The sequence below is a fragment of the Polypterus senegalus genome, chromosome 3 (genome assembly GCF_016835505.1).
Source record: "Polypterus senegalus isolate Bchr_013 chromosome 3, ASM1683550v1, whole genome shotgun sequence".
Lineage (NCBI taxonomy): Eukaryota > Metazoa > Chordata > Cladistia > Polypteriformes > Polypteridae > Polypterus > Polypterus senegalus.
Window position 1 is genome coordinate 83,417,816 of NC_053156.1, and position 23,247 is coordinate 83,441,062.

Consider the following 23,247-nt stretch of genomic DNA (forward strand, 5'->3'; position numbering starts at 1 on the left):
TCTGGGCTCAAATACAGCAATGTCACCTGTATTTGTGACTTTCTACTCATTCAACCACCTGTATATGCATTTTACCACCATAAACTATTGTATCCATTGATTCTTTGGGTGCAAGTCAGTGTCAGCTCTGAACAGGGCAAAACTTCAGTGCAGGGTATACTCACATTTTCTCATTTTGAACCAGTGCATATTCACCAGTTAACTCTTTGGGATGGGGCAGATAAAACAGATGTTATCAGAATAAAAAAAGAAACAAACATGGGTTTGAATCCCATGTCAAGTCCTGGTCTTTGTAGAATCTGAACATTCTCTCAGCAGCTACATTGGTTTTCCTTCCATATCCTGAAAGACGTGTGTTGGGTTGAATAGCAAAGGACTCCAACCTGGCCCTGTGTGAGTGTGTATGCAACCAGGAGTGTGACCTGCAGTGGACTCCTGCCCTTTCCATGACTAGTTCTTTGTCTTGCATCCAATCTTGCCATGATAGGCTAAGGCACCAAATGGCCCTGAATTGACATAATCAAGACTGTTATATTATTTTGCAGAAAGAGTTTTATGTTTGGGTATGTGGAATCTAATCTTTCAAACAATCCCATCTGTCAAGTAATACAGCTTTTTAGTATGTTAGAGTTGCCCAGAGCCTTCAATGGCAGCATGGGTTTCAAGAAAATAATTGCACTGAAGAGGATGCCTTTTGTTTGCAGGTCACACTCACATACAAATTCATTCACTCAGGCATACCAGGAGAATTTAGTTAAGTTAACCAAGCATACACATATTGAGTTTCCAGAGAAAATTCAGTAAATGACCAGCCTGAAAATGAAACCCTGGTCCCTGTAGCTGTGAGGAAACCCCATCTAACCACTATACTAACCCAGTACAAACTACTTCAGTATTCAACAGCAATATTTCAGTTTCACAGTTCTCTGACAATATCAACGGGTGCAAAAATGGCTTGTGAAATACTAGCTAGGAAATAGGAAAAAATCAGAAGAGAAAATCTGAAGTACAAGCACACATTTAGGTTTTATTTAACCCCATGTGATGAAATTGTGTTAGATCAAAAGACAAAAGTTAGATTAAAACTTAAATGTTATATTAAAAAGACCTCCACATAATAAAATGGTGGACTAATGGACAATGGTGGAAGTAAATGGGGTAGATTCTTTTTTCACATAGTGTCAATTGTTTTGGATAACTTTTTTATTTAATAAAAGACATACAGTAAGTAAAAGAATGTTACTTTTTCACTCAGGTGTTCTTTATCTAATATTACTAACATTTAAAGTTTGCATTCTTTGGGCCAGTTATTTTTTTTCTCTTCAGCTATCATGTTAATACACACAGGAACAGTGAAATTCTTAAGAGTACTAATGGTGTAGGACAGGGAGGTGGCACAGTGGTGGTGCTGCTGCTGCCTTGCAGTAAGGAGACACAGGTTTGTGTCCCAGGTCCTCCCTACATGTGCTTTGCATGTTCTCCCTGTGTCTGTGTGGGCTTCCTCCCACTGTCCAAAAACATGCAGGTTAGGTGAATTGTTAAACTGGCACTCACATCATGTGTGTTCACCCTGAGATGGACTGCCGCCCTGTCTGAGGTTTGTTCTGCCTTGTGTCCATTGCCAGCTGGGATAGGCTCCAGTCCTTACCATGACCCTGGTTAGAAAATGACATGACTAAATGATGTACTCATGAACTGGAGTAATTTTAAACACTGGACTAAATTATTGTGCAGCTGGGTGAACTAATAATGAACACTACAGGATTGATAGAGATAGTGATAGTTAAGCAATATTGGCAAAGTCTTTTTCTTCTTTCGGCTGCTCCCATTAGGGGTTGCCACAGCAGATCATCTTCTTCCATATCTTTCTGTCCTCTGCATCGTGTTCTGTTACACCCGTCACCTGCATGTCCTCTCTCACCACAACCATAAACCTTCGCTTAGGCCTTCCTCTTTTCCTCTTCCCTGGCAGCTCTATCCTTAGCATCCTTCTCCCAATATACCCAGCATCTCTCCTCTGCACATGCCCAAACCAATGCAATCTCGCCTCTCTGACTTTGTCTCCCAACCGTCCAACCTGAGCTGACACTCCAATGTCCTCATTTCTAATCCTGTCCATCCTCATCACACCCAATGCAAATCTTAGCATCCTTAATTCTGCCACCTCCAGCTCTGTCTCCTGCTTTCTGGTCAGTGCCACCGTCTCCAAACCATATAACATAAAGTAATCAGTTCAAATTAAAGAATACAGAAGATGGTGATGGAAAATTCAAAGGAAATCAAAAGATATGATCACGCTTCCATACAATGAAATAAGTGCACATCTTAACACATAAGAAATGCATAAGCTATTGTGGATGGTGTGAAATGTTAGTTTTTAATATTGTCTGATTTTTTTTAGTGTCCATCCATTCTCTTCCGCTTATCCGAGGTCGGGTCGCGGGGCAGCAGCTTAAGCAGAGGCCCAGACTTCCCTCTCCCGGCCACTTCTTCCACCTCTTCCGGGAGAATCCCAAAGGCGTTCCCAGGCCAGCCGGGAGACATAGTCCCTCCAGCGTGTCCTGGGTCTTCCCTGGGGCCTCCTCCCGGTTGGACGTGCCCGGAACACCTCACCAGGGAGGCGTCCAGGAGGCATCCTGATCAGATGCCCGAGCCACCTCATCTGACTCCTCTCGATGCGGAGGAGCAGCGGCTCTACTCTGAGCCCCTCCCGGATGACTGAGCTTCTCACCCTATCTTTAAGGGAAAGCCCAGACACCCTGCGGAGGAAACTCATTTCAGCCGCTTGTATTCGCGATCTCGTTCTTTGGTCACTACCCATAGCTCATGACCATAGGTGAGGGTAGGAAGGTAGATCGACTGGTAAATTGAGAGCTTTGCCTTACGGCTCAGCTCCTTTTTCACCACGACAGACCGATGCAGAGCCCGCATCACTGCGGATGCCGCACCGATCCGCCTATCGATCTCACGCTCCATTCTTCCCTCACTTTCGTGAACAAGACCCCGAGATACTTGAACTCCTCCACTTGGGGCAGGATCTCTCCCCCAACCCTGAGAGGGCACTCCACCCTTTTCCGGCTGAGGACCATGCTCTCGGATTTGGAGGTGCTGATTCTCATCCCAGCTGCTTCACACTCAGCTGCGAACCGATCCAGAGAGCTGAAGATCACGGCCTGATGAAGCAAACAGGACAACATCATCTGCAAAAAGCAGTGACCCAATCCTGAGTCCACCAAACCGGACCCCTTCAACACCCTGGCTGCGCCTAGAAATTCTGTCCATAAAAGTTATGAACAGGATCGGTGACAAAGGGCAGCCCTGGCGGAGTCCAACTCTCACTGGAAGCGGGCTCGACTTACTGCGGCAATGCGGACCAAGCTCTGACACGGTTGTACAGAGACCGAACAGCTCTTATCAGGGGTCCGGTACCCCATACTCCCGAGCACACCCACAGGATTCCCGAGGGACACGGTCGAATGCCTTTTCCAAGTCCACAAAACACATGTAGACCGGTCGGGCAAACTCCCATGCACCCTCGGAACTCTGCTAAGGGTGAAGAGCTGGTCCACTGTTCCACGACCAGGACGAAAACCACACTGTTCCTCCTGAATCCGAGGTTCGACTATCGGACGGACCCTCCTCTCCAGAACCCCCGAATAGACTTTTCCAGGGAGGCTGAGGAGTGTGATCCCTCTATAGTTGGAACACACCCTCCGGTCCCCCTTTTTAAAGAGGGGGACCACCACCCCGGTCTGCCAATCCAGAGGCACTGTCCCGATGTCCATGCGATGTTGTAGAGGCGTGTCAACCAAGTCCTACAACATCCAGAGCCTAAGGAACTCGGTATCTCATCCACCCCGGGGCCCTGCCACCAAGGAGTTTTTTGACCACCTCGGTGACTTCAGTCCCAGAGATGGGAGAGCCCACCTCAGAGTCCCCAGGCTCTGCTTCCTCGTGGAAGGCATGTTAGTGGGATTGAGGAGGTCTTTGAAGTACTCCTCCCACCGACCCTAGCGCCCCAGTGAGGTCAGCAGCGCACCATCCCCACTATATACGGTGTTGACACTGCACTGCTTCCCCCTCCTGAGGCGCCGGACGGTGGACCAGAATCTCCTCGAAGCCGTCCGAAAGTCGTTCTCCATGGCCTCTCCAAACTCCTCCCATGCCCGAGTTTTGCCTCAGCAACAACGAAGCAGCGTTCGCTTGGCCTGCCGGTACCTATCAGCTGCCTCCAGAGACCCACAGGACAAAAAAGTCCTATAGGACTCCTTCTTCAGCTTGACAGCATCCCTTACGCGGTGTCCACCAGCGGGTTCGGGATTGCCGCCACGACAGGCACCGACCACCTTGCGGCCACAGCTCCGGTCAGCCGCCTCAACAATAGAGGCGCGGAACATGGCCCATTCGGACTCAATGTCCCCCACCTCCCTCGGGACGTGGTTGAAGTTCTGCCGGAGGTGGGAGTTGAAGCTACTTCTGACAGGAGACTCTGACAGCCGTTCCCAGCAGACCCTCACAACACGTTTGGGCCTACCAGGTCTGACCGGCATCTTCCCCCACCATCGTAGCCAACTCACCACCAGGTGGTGATCAGTTGACAGCTCCGCCCCTCTCTTCACCCGAGTGTCCAAGACATATGGCCGCAAGTCCGACGACACGACCACAAAGTCGATCATCGACCTGAGGCCTAGGGTGTCCTGGTGCCAAGTGCACATATGAACACCCTTATGCTTGAACATGGTGTTCGTTATGGACAATCCGTGACGAGCACAGAAGTCCAATAACAAAACACCGCTCAGGTTCAGATCGGGGGGGCCATTCCTCCCAATCACGCCCTTCCAGGTCTCACTGTCATTGCCCACGTGAGCATTGAAGTCTCCCAGCAAAACGAGGGAATCCCCAGAAGGTATGCCCTCTAGCAACCCCTCCACAGACTCCAAAAAGGGTGGATATTCCAAACTGCTGTTCGGCGCATACGCACAAACAACAGTCAGGACCCTTCCCCACCCGAGCGGAGGGAGGCCACCCTCTCGTCCACCGGGGTAAACCCCAATGCACAGGCTCCGAGTCGGGGGGCAATAAGTTTTTTTAGTGTAGAAAATAAAATTTCCTTAAAAAGTAAAATATTCTAATGAACTACACAAAGTTCAATGCCTTTTTGTCAAAGGAGATATTGATAATAATTAGGACTAATTTCAAAAAGTTTTAATTCTTTATAAACAATGAGCTGCATAAGGTGAAGAAATAAACAATTAATGTATGATTTTTGATATTGAGGCATTGATAATTATTCTTTTGCATAGGTTTTTGTATACAAAACATAAATAAGATGAAAGAGCAAGACTTGAACGTCACAGCCACTGATTGGCAGTCAGACACACCACTGGGTTATTCGGCATCTGTCTTAGGTTGCTATGAAAGTGGCGTTTTCAAATTTTTCTTTAACATTGTCACAGTTTTTTCTAATTTTTTTCTATAATTAACTTAATGGTGAGGTTGGATTTTATTTCATCTCAAAGCCATGAGATTGATGCATTTGTGAGAACTATTCTTCCTTTGGTTGTCTGCAAATAGCCAAGAATTTCTTGTCAGTCAGGGACATACACTGTAACTTTACGTAAAGCGATTTCAGCTGAAGACCTCAAAGCTTTCAATTTTAAAAGTAAAAAACAATAGAGGAAACCAGGAATAAGGCAAGTACTTTTTTTTATAACAGTATACTTTGACGAAAATCATACTTTGGTCATCTTACAGTATTATTTGCAGACAATAATTAATAACCTGGCTGTCCACTGGGAGAATCCCAACACATTACATGCCCCAGAATAGTGTTAAGCTGCCCATTGAAGTCTACTCTTTTCATTTATTTTTTATTATTTTTTTAAACAGGCTTACACTAGATGAAACTGAGTACTGATCAAAAGAAAAGGTTAGACAATAAAGAATGGTTTATTTGCCACATTTCCACAACATGGGGGGCTTACAGGAGCAAAAACAAAACATTCCTCTGTATTTTGAAACCTTAGCAACATGCCACATTGGACAGACTCTTACAGGAAACAAATGAAGGCCCCAAACGATATAATTTAACAAGTAATTGTGCTCAAGCCAAAGATATTTATGGTCACAGTAAACATGCAGATTGTATCACGTGAACTGCAGCAGTTAAACTGGAGGAGGTGGAAGTGTTTGCCGGTGGTGGATTTATGTGCAGCAATTTAGTCAGCCTTCTGCATGACACACACGGGTGTGCCTTTTTAAATTTAGGTGACGCTTAAATGCCTTCAATTGTTCAGATGTTTGACATTTACAGTGTGTGTGTCAATAAACAGCCCTGCAGTTAAAGGCTAAGCAGTTTCATTGGCGGTACAGACTATATGGTCAGTCCTGGTTTACGGCTCCAGGAATTAAAATGAAGGAATGAGATTAGCATTAGACAGAAATTCTTAAAGTGTTTTGTTTAAAGGTGTCAGTGTTCATGGGAAATGAGAGTATTTTAGGCTTCTTGTCTGTTCTGCAGAATGTACAATTTTCATTTAATACTCTAGGGGATCACAAACGCTGCCATTGGTTTAGGTGGTAAGTGCAATGAACTGCTAATAATTCCTGTTAAGATGTGAAAGTAAATGAGCTGCTGCCCACCCTGCTCTGTGTCTCTTTCCACATGAAGTTAGAATTGTTGAATTGTTAAATCATTTTCCGATAGCACTGCTCACTGCCTGTGTGGCATTTATATGCTTTGCCTGTGCCTCCTCGTGCTTGCTCCAGAACACTTTGTTTTAAAAACCCCAAACTGTTAGGTTAAGTTAAGAATCATCTGGCCTGAAATGAGTCTGTGTAGCCATGTCTGCAAAAGATTGGCCTTATGCACTGGGTAAGTTCATTTTTTAGCATATGTTATGGCCTAAAATGTCTCAAGGTCAAAATAATCAAAAGAAGAGACTTTGGAAAATAAATGGATGACTAATTATAAATATGATTTGCTCTATTGAATTTACATGTCCATGCTATTACATCCTTCTATGACAACTTAATAGTTCTGCACGCCAGCAGTAGCTCCCAATCCCAGCGGTAGCTCCCAATCCCAGCGGTGCTTTGTATGTAAAGGTCAGACAGCAGGATAGATGCTGGGTCATTGAATCAATGCATAGTTGAAGTGAAGAATTTGAAGGCTTTTAAAACTAATGTTTGAATTGTGTCAAGGTATTGAGACAACTCTGCCATCCACTAAACAAACAAGCTAATCTCATTTGTTACTTAGTGCTGTTAACTTTTTAGTACCTCAAAGTCAGGTGTGGATCAATAGGTGCCATCTTTAGAGTATTTTATATAAACACATGGAAAAGTTTAAGAAACCAGCTAGTAAAACATATGCAGCTGTCATGCAGGACTTGGAATTAAAAGCTGCAGCCATTTCGTAAGAGCTGTGGCCTTCAAGTCTGTAGCCTACCTGTTCTATCACTAAATGTCTGCTCTCCATCCATCAAAACTATTCTACTTCAGCATCTGAGTGTCTTTCCAAATTAAACTTTACTATAATAATTCTGATAATGGGTTTTCTCCATGGCATTCTGGCTAGTATTGTTGCCTAACAGCCTTTGAATCCCATCTGTAAGTAATTTCCATGTTTTTCCTGTTTTTGCGTTACTTTCTTCCAATTGTATCATTGATTATACCGTATTGTTTACACGTTTCATATATAATGATCAAAATTAAAAAACATGTTGTAATATTTAACAGCTGGTTCGAATTTCGCAATGCCTCAAAATACCAGGCAACACAAACTGATTAGTCAACATTTGTTGGCACGGTATTTAGCAAGATGGTGAGCCTCTCTAGGGTAACTGAAACGCTGCAACGTCAGGTTGTTCAGATGAAGGCTGATGGGATAATAATAATTCTTTGCATTTATATAGCGCTTTTCTCACTACTCAAAGTGCTCAGCAATTGTAGGCTAAGGGCCTTGCTCAAGGGCCCAACAGAGCAGAGTCCTCTTTTTTGGCATTTATTAGAGTCGAACCGGCAACCGTCCGATTACCAGTGCAGATCCCTAGCCTCAGAGCCACCACTCCGCCTAAAGGAGAAGAAGAGGATGACCCTGTCAGCCATTGGAAGAGAAGTTGGTCAGTTAATTCTCAAATATGAAAGTTATATAAAGAAATAAAGTCATTCAAGTCCCCAAAAAATGCTAGTAATCCATGTAAACTGAGTGCACGAGATAAAATGATGATATGGAAAATCAGTGGAGGATCAGTTCAACAATGCCACTGGAATTGCTCACCAATTCAGTGCTGAAAAGGAAAAGAATTTGTCTTGACATACAGAGAATTGGGATTGAAGGGCCAGTCCACAGTGACCAAGCATCCCATCAGCAAGAAAAATAAAAAAGCTGGACTGGCCTTTGCTGAGGACCATGTTGTGTGGACTGAGCAGAACTGGTCCAAAATACATTTCAGTGATGAAAGCAAGTTTAATTGAATTGGTTCAGATTGGAAACATTTATGTTCAGCATTGGATTGGGGAAACACTGACTCCAAAGTGTGTGAAGAAGTCAGTAAAATTTAGAAGAGGAAGCATCATGGTGAGGGAGATGTTCTCTGCACCAGGAGTCACGCATCTCATACAACTACATGGCAAGGTGAATGCTAATGTGTATAAAAACCTCCTTCACCTACATGTGGTTTCATCCTTGTGAGTATCATCCAATGAGCCAGCCCTTTTTATGCATGACAGTGTCTCTTCCCACACTGCAAAACAGGTGAGGCAATTCTTAGAAGTCCTGATCTGAATCCAATTTAGAATATCCAGAAGATGATTGGTGAGAAGGTTATGGCAAAGAAACCCACTACAGTTACCTAGTTGTGGAAGAACCTGTAGATGAGTAAAACAAAATGAAGCCAGAACAGTGCAAGAACCCAATCATGTCCTGTGTGCACAGCTGTGGCAACCTCATTGAAAACACGAGCCTCTATACTTCCTGCTAAATTCTGAAAGCTGTTAATCGTGCAGAAGCGATAACAAATCAATTTTCAGGCTTCTTTTGCAATACAGTTGTAACACTACTTTACATAATATGGTAAATGGCCTGTATTTGATATAGCGCCTAACTAGAGTTCAAGAACCCCCCTAGGCGCTTTACAACACAACAGTCATTCACCCATTCACATGCTGGTGATGATAAGCTACTATGTAGCCACAGCTGCCCTGGGGCACACTGACAGAAGTGAGGCTGCCGAACACTGGCGCCACCAATCCTTCCGACCACCACCAGCAGGCAAGGTAGGTTAAGTGTCTTGCCCAAGGACACAACAGCTGCATTCTCATGCCGGAAGCCAGGATCGAACCTGCGACCCTCCGATTACTGGACAACCCGCTCTACCGACTGAGCTACTGCTGCCCCTAATATGTTTGTGTTACATTCAATGCTTGATGTGTATTCATTATCGGTTATCTTTTTTTCTCTTGTTGGTGTTGTCTTTCTGTCAATAGTTTGAACATTTGAGTTTGAACTTGAACATCCCAAAGATGTGTCTGAGATTATTTGGTGACTTCCAAATGTATGAGTGTGTGCTTGAGTGGACCCTTCAATTAACTGACTCCCCAATACTCCTCAACTAAATTAAACAGGTTTAGTGGTAGACCAGAATCAGCTATCTTAAGACAGATGGGAATTTAATTGTCAGAGATTACTACAATAAACACTCTTTGCAGATCAAGCTAAGCATGCATCACATCGAAGGAAGCACTACATATGCATGTCTAAGCTAATATTTTTGTCCAAACAGGTTTACTATTCATAAGCTTGTGGAAAACTTGTTACCCAAAGTCTGACAACTTTTGCGTTACAATTTATTGATTTAACTACAAAGGATGTTCAAAAAGTTTCCACACTTTTATATTTTCGTTGGAAACAGTGAAGGCGGGAGTAGTAGCTGGGCATTAAAAAGTTGGTACGAAGCTGTGAAAATTGCATCACAAAGGAGAGTGACTATGTAAAAAAGTGATGCAATTTGTTTTTGAAGAGTTAAAAGAAAAGTTAGGAAACTTTTTGAACATCCCTCGTACCAGACCACTCTGCCATTGTCTTACTAAACCCACACCAGCAAACATGGACAGAGTTATTTGTGATGGTTTCCGATCAGTCATCTGACAGTTTCCACCTTTTACAGGAAAATAAAGGATCGAAGTGCAAATATCCAAAATCTGCTAAATCAGTTTTTGGTCTTTATTGTAACTTATAATATATCCATTCCTACAATATGTGTATCAAGTCATTTAACAAGAATTCACTAAATGCTTATAATGAGGAGGAGAATGTAAAAAATGTCTTAAATAAAAAAGTTCATTTTTGTACATTGTTCTGGTTGACTAAATGAATGTAGGAATTTGCTTTTCAGTCTGGATGCCTTTTCCTACTTAATGCAAATCAGATTTCCTCCACGTTATGTGAAGAGCCTGTTTAGGACAAAAAAAAAAAAGAAAAGGTGCTGCCAAGAGAAGGATCTTTTCGAAATTAAAGCCAAGTTAACCTTTTACTGAGCTTTATAGACAGAGCGCAATGTATTCTAAGGGATGCATGAAAAGATACTAAATGTCCTTTCATGGCTCGATTTATATCACGTCAGAGAGAATGAGGCCATCCTTGTGGTCTCCGGAAAAAAAGAAGATGGAATAAACACTCTAAGTACTAATGTGGACATTGACATATGGGCAGCCTATTCACCGCATAGAAAAACAACACCATTATACCAGCATAAATTAAGACAATTTAGGGTTCGGAGACACTTTCTCATTTGCAGTGTTATTAAGAAGCACTGAGGTAACGAAGGTACACAGAATTGAGACACACCCCTCCAAAGCTTACAATACAATCTTTTATTACATATCGGTTTATGCTTCATAGATTAAAAAACAGAATTCACGCTTGAGTAATGCCTTAGTTGTGACATTATGAAGCTAAGAACTTTTATGGAGATGCAATACTTGTATAGAATTTTTTGGTAAGTAGGAGCATAATTTACATTTGACTCTTATCATGCCGGCTTTGAACAAAAGGTTAATGACTTATAGAATGGACTCCACAGAGAGATAAGGTCATTACTCAAAAAGGCTTTCATTTAATATGATTTCTCAGGGTATGAAACATGGTGATATTTGTTTCTTTTATGCTCCAGTGACTGAGAAATTAACCATGGACCCAAGATTGCAATAGAATTCCAATCAATATGTTTGGTGGGTCGTGTATATGAAATTTATAGTTGCATTTTTGTCATGTTCAGACTATTAACAAAGTTCTGCTGCTGCATTTTAACCTCACATCTTTAAGTACAAAAAATGTTAAAAATGTATCTACCTTTAATGTACTTTCACAACTTTTAAAAAAAACATCTGGATGAGAATAGATGATAATTAGTTAAGCAGACAAGCTTGTTAGACTGATTGGTCTCTTCTCCTTTGCCTAACTTATCTTCTTGTATACTGATAACCTTTCCCCTCCTTACACAGCTGTAATTTATGCTGTATGCATTCATGACAAATATATTTTGAGATGTTTCAGGTAAGGTATTTAGTGAGTGGCGACTAGTGAGGAGCAAAATGATTCACACGGAATTGAATTTGCAGTGAAACTCAGTGTTTAGCTACACAAAAAAAATTTCATTTTGCTTCCATTAAAATTCATGGCATTGTACAAAAAGAAATGTGTTTAGTACCTTTCAGACAGTGCAATCCTGAATTAATTTCAGATGTATCTGCCAGTTATTTATTTAAAGTGGTGTGCATATCCTCAACTAGGATAGCGACTGTTGCTGTTTAATGGCTGGGGGGTATAGTGAGATTTTAGTGTGGAGAGGACACAGTGATGTGCTTGTGGTATGGAGTGTGGCATTTTTAAAAAACATACTTTACACCTCCACAGTTATGTGAACAAGAGACATAAATGCATTTGATTTTTCCTGTGGGGTATGAACTTCATGCTTTTATGCAGCTATAGAAAGAAGCACAAGTAGACACGGAAGTGTGATCAAGGCTTTAGGGAGTAACTAAAACAAAAACCTTTAAAACCCCCCAAAACTGCTGAGATTTGCATTTTATAATTGCAAAATCACTTGCAAAATGATTTTTAGTGTCAATAAGACAAAACTCTATGAAAATCGAAATTTGTTTGGTTCGCTAATCACTAGTGGTTAACGTGTTGCATAGTAATTGGCAATCGCAAGTAAGAATTTCATTATACTGTGCACAGGACAGTATTGATCCTGTAAACCTTTAATGTAAAGACAAACCTTGGCCGACCTCAAGGTACAACCACTTACAGCACCATTTTACTTGATCAATCAGTATTTATTTTAAATAGGGACATTAACAGTAAGCAAGTAAATAAATGTACCGTCAATAAAATTCCAACATACAAAGGCAGAAGTGTTGCACACTTTGCAATACAGTATCTTTATTGGTAGTGAAGTATTATTTAGAATTGTTTTAACCTACTCAGAGGATGGCCATATGTATTTGTTACACTCTTCATCCTTCCACATTGTCTGCATTACATTCAGGTAACCTTGTGCTAGCGACAGACACGTACATATATGCCCTTCTTGTCTCACATCATTAATAACCTCATGATCACTCCCAAACCACTTTTGACAAATGGTATCTTTGAGGCCTCCTAAGATATAGAAATCTAAGTGAGAGAAGAACAGTCCACTCAGGTTTTGTAATTGCATAGAGAAGTTGTGTGGTCTTGCAAGTTGGAGCAGGATTTCAGTGTTTTATGAGATCAGAGTCTGCTTCTGCACCTTTATAAGAGTTTGAATTATAAGTTTGAGTTAACAGTTTGACCACATGGCATAATGTCTATGAAGCAGTGGCCACACTTTTTTCCTACTGAAACAGGATAAAATTAAATTACTTTTTCCAGAGAACAAGGAGGATGAGATTATTCTGTTGACAGTCATTTCGACTTGATGTTTTTTTGGAAGAAATAAGTGGATAGGACTGGCGAACTTTATTGGGCTGAATGGCCTGTTCTCGTCTAGAGCAGGGGTGCCCAAGACGTCGATCGCGATCTAAACTGATGCAAAGGTAGTGAAGGTAGATTGTGTTGCATTAAAAAAAAATGTTTTTAAATGTTAGTCTATCATATATCCTCCCTGTGGCATTTGCCACTTGATTGACATACAGGGCGGCCAGTCTGAGATCTCATTTCTTCTAACACACTGGTCATCTCCCATGCACAATCAAACGCGCGAGCTACTGCAAAACTCCGGCTATCTAAGTGATCTAGTTAACCTTCCAATTTATATCGAATAAAGAAGGGATTTAAAAAAAAATTGTTTGGGGAGGGTATGGGCTGGATGTGGAATTGGAAGAGGATTTTTTTTCTCACAATGTCACAATCAAAGTGCTTTTGTCTGACCTGTCAATCTATCATTGCTATTCCAAAGAAGGAAAATGTGGAAAGGCACTTTGGAACTGTTCATAAAAACTACGAAACTGACTTCCTTCCGAAAAGCGATCTGAGAAAGAGAAAGGAGAGGGAACTAAAATCGCAGTTAATCGGAAAGCCGTCATTTTTCACTCGGCTGAATTCAAAAGCAAAGACAGACACACTGAAGCATCGTTCCGGGTGAGACACTCGATCATTAAGCATAAGAAGTCCTTCCAAGAGCTACCTCCTTGACTGCATTATTCGGCTCTACTTATTTATTTATGTGAGTCAGCCTTTTCCCACATGAAGATTATTAAATCCAAATACTGTAGTGACCATAAATGTATTGAATTGTTATTGTGCCAAAATGGTTATTAAGTTATGCAAGGTACAACATCATATATTTTATGTATAAAGTATATTCAGTATGTATGTATGTGTATATATATATACATATACAGAGAGAGAGAGAGAGCGAGCATTTTAATGTATGATCATTTCGACCTGGTCATTTTAAAAGTAGCTCGCAAGCCAAAAAAGTGTGGGCATGCCTGGTCTACAGTGTTTTAAAATTCTAATTTGGTCTCTAGCTTCAGTGACAATCCATGACAAAAAAACTTTCATCTCCAGTCTTGCAATTGGAGAGCAAATGTGAACAAACCTTTCTGTGCCTAGCTTTGTGTGTACACTGTCGTTTATTTTAAACCAAGTGGGACATTTCAAATTATCCGCAGAGAAATTTGGAGGCCTTTTTTGTTAATTTTGACTAAAGGAAGGAAACAGCACACATTTATTTAGGCATCCTTTGATCAGAGCAATAGAAATCTACTATATCAATTCATGTTAAGGGAAAGAATGCAGCAGTAACAGATTCAAGATAAGCCCAGACTTATAACTTACAATCACATTTTAGCAGCAAGTGTGAATGATCACAAGTTAACCCCAAGAGCAATATAAAACTAGATGTCATAAGTGTTACAGTAAAGGATACATTAATTAATACTGAGTAAAGCTTAAAAAAAGTATGCTATCCCAGTTAGCATGCCATACAGTAGTGTACAGTATATTAAAATAAATGGCGGCATGTGAAATTAGGAGGCTAAATAGAATGGATGTTTCTTTCATTATAAAATATAGGCTCAGAACTCCTACAACAGAATTACAGATATAAATTATAGAAAAATAACTTGGTCCATCTATCCCCAAAGCAAGCTAATCCATTTTTGTGTTAAAGGGGGACCAGAGCCTATCCCAGCAGCACAGGGCACAAAGCTCATACAAGTCAGCAGTTAACTCAACATGGGGAGAACATACATACTTCAAACTGGCACTAAACTAATCGACATTCAGACCTAAACCTCTGGAGCTGTGAGGCAGCAACATTAAACAATGCAGCAGTCGACGCCACCTGTGACAGCCCTGTGTCACCAGCACCTTCAACTTTGGCCACGTGAATCACAAATGACTTACCGTAATGGTGCCACAGTCGGTTAAATTCGTTCTAATGCTAAAGATGTACGAACTGTCATTTTCAAATCCTCTGCAGCTCGGGTCATTCAGATGTAAATCCCATATCTGTGTTTAAATTTAAATAATGGAAACAAAATTCAGTAAGAAGTTGAAATTGTAAAAAATTGTAGTCATGGAGCATTTTTTTAGCCTTAATTCTTTGAGCGGAGAAGCATACGAAAAACAAACAGTAATATCTCAAATTACCCCACTAAATGTACAACTATAAAAGGGAATACATTCTTTCTTTGGATTAGTACTACTGTAAATTAAATATACTTTCATACAACATAGGGGACTGAATAATGTAGCTTTGAAAATGGATGGATGGGTTAATAAATTTCATCCATCTACTCATCACCTAAACTCACTTATCCAGGGCAGAGTCACGGGGCAGAAAAAGTCTATTCCAGCAAGCAGTGGGTGCAACAGGTCACCACACACACACAGGGCTAAGGTTTCATTGCCAGTGCACCTAACCTGCATGTCTTTGGACTGTGGGAAGAGGAAACTCTCGCAGACATGGGGACAACATGCCAACTCCACACATGGAGGACTTAGGAATGGAATCTTGGTCTCCATACTGCAAGGCAGCAATGCTAAGGCTGCACCACCATGGGTGTATAAATTAATAATGTTAAAATCTTGGAATTCAATTTATATTTTAATTTGCTTGCTCTGTCTGTGTTTACATTTTATGCCGAGCTTGTCAGTGGAAGTATGTTTTACAAGTACATATTAAAGTAAAGTTCAGAAAAAACATAACACTCTCAAACTCTTTGAATCCACTTTAGTCAAGGCAGGACCCAGCCATGGACAGCACATTAGTCACAGGGCCCACTCACGCTTACTCATACGCCAGCTAGTCTTTCAAAAAGTGGGAGAAAAACTGGAATTTGCTGGAGAGTCTCACACAAGATGGAAGAACATGCAAACTCAATGGCTGGACTTGGTGCTCAAAGGCTAAAGTGCAAATTAAAGCACTGCCTTCAGGGAAAATCCTGTTAAGCTAAATTAACTTGAGTGAAAGCAGGCCTGGCAGTGCACCCGGTGATGCCAGGACAGGCACCAGCTCTGATCGGTGAACTGATTTGAGAATGTTATATTATTTAAAATTAAAGACTACAGTAACAACATTGCCCTATTTAAACTTTGTGTTTTACATTTATTTACTACAAAATACTAATTACATTAATGCTGACCTTTACTTACATAGACTGGTGGTGTCTTGTTTAGAAAGAAAGCGCTGGGAATGTCCACGATCATCAGGTCTTTGGTACAAATTACAGTCTCATTGATTTCTGAGGGAGATAAAGAAACATTTATCTAATTAACCAAGGACTCTTCTACCGCACTGGATTAACATGGCTTCCTATTTTAATAGTACTGGTCATTGATACCTCCTGTGAAAGTTTTATGACTTATTTGTTTCCTAATTCATAATGGGAAACAGAAAGCCCCTTAAATAAGGCCTTGTTCATGTGATTGCCAGCTGGGTTCAGCATACAGTCACTTTAGAGGTACTATTAATGTGAGTGACATTTGTGTTATGTTCAATTCACTTTATTCTTGTAAAGCATATACACTCACCTAAAGGATTATTAGGAACACCTGTTCAATTTCTCATTAATACAATTATCTAATCAATCAATCAATCACTTGGCAGTTGCTTCAATGCATTTAGGGGTGTGGTCCTGGTCAAGACAATCTCCTGAACTCCAAACTGAATGTCAGAATGGGAAAGAAAGGTGATTTAAGCAATTTTGAGCGTGGCATGGTTGTTAGTGCCAGACGGGCCAGTCTGAGTATTTCACAATCTGCTCAGTTACTGGGATTTTCGCGCACAACCATTTCTAGGGTTTACAAAGAATGGTGTGAAAAGGGAAAAACATCCAGTATGCGGCAGTCCTGTGGTAAAATGCCTTGTTGATGCTAGAGGTCAGAGGAGAATGGGCCGACTGATTCATGCTGATAGAAGAGCAACTTTGACTGAAATAACCACTCATTACAACCGAGGTATGCAGCAAAGCATTTGTGAAGCCACAACACGCACAACCTTGAGGCGGATGGGCTACAACAGCAGAAGACCCCACCGGGTACCACTCATCTCCACTACAAATAGGAAAAGAGGCTACAATTTGCACAAGCTCACCAAAATTGGACAGTTGAAGACTGGAAAAATGTTGCCTGGTCTGATGAGTCTCGATTTCTGTTGAGACATTCAAATGGTAGAGTCAGAATTTGGCGTAAACAGAATGAGAACATGGATACGTCATGCCTTGTTACCACTGTGCAGGCTGGTGGTGGTGGTGTAATGGTGTGGGGGATGTTTTCTTGGCACACTTTAGGCCCCTTAGTGCCAATTGGGGATCGTTTAAATGCCACGGGCTACCTCAGCATTGTTTCTGACCATGTCTGACACCCGTGTAGTGGGAATTGGAATCACCAGCCTACACTCTAGGTGTCTAGTATGTGGGACCGGCGTGACCAGGATGATGGTGTAAGACAGGGAGACACAGACACAAAAAGGGTTGGGGTTTTGAAAAATAAAGTGAGGTTTTATTTACAGGTGCACTTAAAGAAAATAATCAAAAATAATGTCCTCGGAATTTATATATTAAAACACAGTCCAATGCAAAGGACACACAAAAACAATCAAATGGAGCCCAGAAATGACTGTATACAATATTTACAGTGCTACTTGAAAGTCCCAAAAGAAAAAGTAAAATACACACAAACTAATGAAATCCAAATATATACACAAAAACAAAATGTGAAGCTGTCTTCCTCCACAGTGATCCAAGTCAGGAAGCTGCTCCTCCAAACAGTGTATAATACAGGATTCACCCAAAAATATTCAAAAATATAGAAAAGTGTATATACAAAAATAAACAGTGCACCACTAACCACAACCCAATAAATACCTCCACCAAAGTTATTCAAGAGATATTTATATGAAAAAATATTTACAAAAACAAAGCACAAGCCGTAATGCTGTTCTGTCAGGTACCTTTCTCTAAGAAGATCTATTCAGAAAGAACCCCCTCTAGAGGCCACGATTCCCTTTTGTATTCGGCGCCCCTACGCTGACCAATTAAACCGCTGTACGTCATCCCTCCCGAGGTACGCGATGACGTGAACACGTTCGCGAAAAGCGGCGTCTACTTTCCCATACAATTACTATAAAAATGGAGCTGCCGGCGCGCGCGCGTATAGCTGTGCCGGCTTCTGAGACGCCAACGGCACTTCTGCCATAAAGTGAAAGTAAGCACTTTCTATTCTTTTCCTCCTTCTCCTGAGCTACAGCCCAGACAACTACGAATAAGGGATCCCTTTACTAGACCGCGGTAAACTAATACTACGACGCTTTGCACTTTCTTTTACTCCTTTAGAGTTAATGAAGTTGCGGGAAACGCGTGTAGGAGTGGGTACCGACAATGCCATCCCGGCCGGTCAATGGCAAGGCTGTCTCTCCAGTCTACATGAGACCCGCTGTGACACTCCCCAAAAGACGCTAATATCGTCAACAAAGACGTCTTTCTGCACTATATAAATGAAAAAGGTAAGTTTCCTTTCTTTATGCATTTTTCCTCCAAACAAAAGCCTCCCTCTTTACACAGCAGAGGACGCTAAACTAATTTCATTTAATTAATGGTAATGCCAGTAGTGCATATTACCACACCATGTCCATCCCTTCATGACCACCATGTACCCATCCTCTGATGGCTACTTCCAGCAGGATAATGCACCATGTCACAAAGCTCGAATCATTTCAAATTGGTTTCTTGAACATGACAATGAGTTCACTGTACTAAAATGGCCCCCACAGTCACCAGATCTCAACCCAATAGAGCATCTTTGGGATGTGGTGGAATGGGAGCTTCGTGCCCTGGATGTGCATCCCACAAATCTCCATCAACTGCAAGATGCTATCCTATCAATATGGGCTAACATTTCTAAAGATGTTGAATCTTTAGCACCTTGTTGAATCAATGCCACGTAGAATTAAGGCAGTTCTGAAGGCAAATGGGGGTCAAACACCGTATTAGTATGGTGTTCCTAATAATCCTTTAGGTGAGTGTATATGGAGTCACAAGAACACTGGACCACAGCTTGATGTAGCTTGAGATGTTGTTAGCATTTTCAAACATCTTGGAAACTTAACTCCAGCAAGCTAGTAAAAAGCACCAAGAAGAAGATCTTTGCAGTATAAAACAGTATCAGAAGAATAATTAAGAAAAGTGAAAATTAACACATGAAACAGTAAGTGATGCCTTTATTTCCTTCATGTCCTCTATTTGTATAAGTAAGATGAAGTATTTGTCGCAGGAATATTTCCTTGCTTATTGTTTGCTTGTGGCCCCTTGCCCAGTGGGTGCTTCCAACTCTTGCAATGAGAGACGGGCCCCAAAAAGGATGGAAATGGCCCGATTTTGTTTCCTAGATTTAATAGTATAGTGGCATCTCTTAAATGAATTGTAAAACTCAATGGGGAGGTTTTTACGGTTGATAATTTGATGAAATGGCTAAAAAATGGCTATTTGTGATTGAGATACAAATGATACAAATGAAGGCATGTAGCTTTATGAAAGGGGGATGCTAAGTTATGAATGGCAGGAGGATATTCTCTTGGCAAAAGGGGTGTAGTCTACTGATAAAGTGAGACTAATGGGATGTCCCTATGCTAGTGAATTAATAGGGGGCTGGGATGCAAGTGGTGAGGGTCCTGAAAGTAGATTAAATCTTTTTGTTTTCAGTACCTACCTGGGTAGGGACAGGGACAGCCTACCTTGCCATAATTTTATTCGTGGAAAGAGATGTTAATATCAAAATACCATTGCCAATCCACTGTAATGTTTTGTAATTTGCTATTTACTTTCAAAGGTCTTAAGCCATTACTCATACATATACATTATGAAAAGTGAAGTTATTTATAGCTTATAATCAATTACAGATTACCTTATAAATTCCACAAAATATACAACATCACGTACTGAATACTTTCCTGTACATTGACACATACTCATAAAAGTCTATATATGTTTACAAGTAGATATGTGCTGTGAAAATATTTATGGTGGCTCCTGGAGGAATTCATGAATACTGGCTGGATTAAAAAAGCTCTTAAAATAACCTGCATGGAAACATTTTCCATATGCATGCATGAAAATACTCCATGTGACTGCAGTGGCCCTGTGGCCATGGCATGTGAGGTGTACTCTTTTGAACTTATTGTAGATTTCAAAATTCATTCAGTTCCACTGGACACAGATTACTTTTTTGGGGCAAAATTCCTGGTTTATTAAGAAAATGGAACCAGAATTTTTAATTTTGTTAAGTGCAAGTGGATAGACCCAAGATGATAACATAACTGCCATCACTCAACTTCTGTTACTTTTAATAAAGTAAGCAGAACATTAAATTTTCAAACCCACTTAGCCCATTACAGAGCATGAGGCTCTATAGCCTCTCCTGACAGCGTGGGCACAAGAGAGAGTACTAGTAATAATTTTTTGTAAAATATTTCACGTTAGATTTGACGTTCCACAGAAATTAAAATTGAAGAGGCGATAGTCAACCATGGATATCATGTACAGTATTTGTATAGATATGCGTGTATCTGTGATTTGAAAAATGCTGATTATCACTTAAAAAAAAAACTAACATACCATAATATACACTGAAAAACAATGAATTGATCCAAATATTTCTTTTAATAAACTCCTTTATTCTCTTCAGGGTGATGATGTACTGGTCTATTAGCCCCTTTAGTTTCCTACAACATGGTATTAACTGAAGGTGGCCAGTTATTTCTTCATGCATTAAACAAACTGCCATCATTTATCAAATATGATTGATTAATTAATTATTGACTAAGCATAACAGATTAAATATTAATTATGGCTTAAAAATGATTAATTACTCAATTAATTACATCTTTTTTATGTTCTTGGCTAACAGGCCACAGGCGAGTAGGCCAAGTATTGTCTGATTATTAGCATCCTGTTTTTAGCCTCGGCAGCTTTTTTCTGTAATTGTTAAAAGTTCAATGAAATCCCTTGAAATGCACTCAAGAAGTGTAGGATACCGGTAAGTAGTAATGTCTTAAAACCATTCAAAAAGCAAACAATGTCTTTGACTTTGAACTTCTTGGACATTAAAACCCTTTGTTATTTGTTAATTAAGCATGGCTTATTACCAAAGAAGTTCCGCATTTGAGGCGTCTTTTGTTTAAACTGCTCTTCCAGTTTGAGGCCACATGGAGCGGTTTGTCGCCGGCTGTTGTTTTATATAGCATCTCCCACATGTCATCTTTTATTATGTGCTTATCGAAAGCTTCAGAGAGTAAGCACATTATTGATAAATTATTGAGATTTAGATTAGAGCAGCTCTAGAGAAGTGGTGGTTCAATGTTAAATTATAAAAATGGAATTTGGGATTTTTTACTGCTTTAATTAAGTGAGGATGAGGAAGTCTAGCAGAACGAAGATGAATGAGTGAACATAAAAGTTTTAGAGGACTTCAGAGCTATGGGCTGTTGCCACCTCTGCCAGAAGACACAAAGTTTTATGTGTGGGTAGTATTGATATTTAATGCATGCCTCGAAAGATATCATTTTTAATCTGGGCATATTTTAAAGCTTGGGATAAGAAATTATATAAGTCTTCACCTTTTTTTTTTTTTTTTGTAGATTTAAAAATGTGACACTTTAATAGTCCACATTAACACCATGGACCCTTCAGATCCTTATAAAGCAATGTGTCATCTGATAACAACAACATTTTATTTATACAGCACACTTTCATGCAAAGAATGTGGCTCAAAGTGCTTTACAAGTGAGCATGGGAAAGGCACTATATAAATCAAATGTATTATTATTAAGAGAGATACAAGAAGAGAAAAAACAAGTAAAATAATGTAAGAATATTAATAATTAACAAAGAAGAAGGAAATAAATAAATCCATATAACCTTATAAAACATAGATATATAATTAGTTGAAGAGTAGCATCCTTATATACAATATCATAAAAATGAGTCCAGTGATAATGTGCAATTGACTTGACAAGCTCCCATTTTGAAATGAATGATACATTACTGTAAATTATACACAGGTTTAAATAGCAGACAGAAAACACAAGTTAGTTCATTAAAGCACCCAAAGCCAACTCCTGTCACAAATGTTACACTACTGCATTTATATTGGATAGTTTGAAATTGGGCCAGAGAGTGATGAAACAGGGAGAATGATTGAAGACATAAAAAAATAGTCACAAGAGGAATTAGAAGTGAGTTTTAAGTTCATACATTTTTCATGTGAAAATAAAAGGAAAATAAAGGTAGTTGGCTGTGTAGAGTTATTGGTGTAATGAGTCTGTGGAATTACTTGGCAGTGCAGTAGATATAATATACTGTACACATATGCATATAGACTAACTGAAGCAAAACTTCTTGAGAAATAAAATCTGTAGAATTCCATGTTTCATGCGTAAAACATGACACTCGTACTGCAGCCTTGTTGAGGGTTGAGTCAGGTCTTGCACCGTCACAGTATTATGATTAGCTGTGGCCTAATTGTGCTTGGACTGATGAATGATTCAATATGAGAACTCAAGATTACTTCATCACATACTGCAGCTTTTGTAAAGGCAAAAAATACAAGTATGTAATGTGAACTATTTCTAATTTCACTGTACTTCCTCTAATATTAACAAGTAAAAGAGGCTCAGGTTATTCAAAACTTTGAACTAGTACAAATGCTAGTATATAATTTAAACTAGATAATAATAATCATATATTAGTAGCAATTTACTAATAATTTACTACTAATTCATAATTGTATATTATTAATTCAATACTTGAAGCCCTAATATATGATTACCTGTACAAGAAAATGGAGGAATGCTTACTGCAAAGCTAGGCAGATAGAAAAGGTGTTGTACAGTAGAGAGGCAGAGACTGAAAATCTGTACTAAGATAGATAGCTAGATAGATAAGCATCCAATGTAATTTATAGAAAGTTAGTTTTTCAAACATTTACAATATTTTTTGTAAATTCATGCACAGTGCAATTTTAGGTACTTACCACTCATCTCTTGCACTTTGATTGCAATAAGCTGACTAAGTAAACTTAGCAAGAACAACACAGATGCCATTCTTCCAAGTGCCTGTGACAAAATAGATCCAGTCAACTTGTGAACACCTCAATTCTCCCCTTTGAATTTTCTCTTTTTTCCTGTAAACTGGAGCTATTTTTTTGGTATAGGAAATTCTCATACCAAGGGAGACTTGTTGACTGTTCCTCCTGCT

At 40.1% G+C, this 23,247-nt stretch overlaps 1 protein-coding gene across 2 annotated transcripts in view; it reads right to left on the reverse strand.

Annotated features, from left to right (window-relative positions):
* The window catches only part of si:dkeyp-110a12.4 (pancreatic secretory granule membrane major glycoprotein GP2), a 59,605-nt gene extending 36,358 nt beyond the window's left edge, over nt 1-23,247 (reverse strand). For both annotated transcript variants that reach the window (XM_039747525.1, XM_039747524.1), the window contains exons 1-3: nt 23,024-23,247; nt 16,151-16,239; nt 14,900-15,004 (exon numbers count right to left, since the gene is read on the reverse strand). In XM_039747525.1, the coding sequence (XP_039603459.1) occupies nt 14,900-15,004; nt 16,151-16,239; nt 23,024-23,093 (264 nt within the window). In that variant the 5' untranslated portion in view covers nt 23,094-23,247. The remainder of the gene's footprint in view (nt 1-14,899; nt 15,005-16,150; nt 16,240-23,023) is intronic.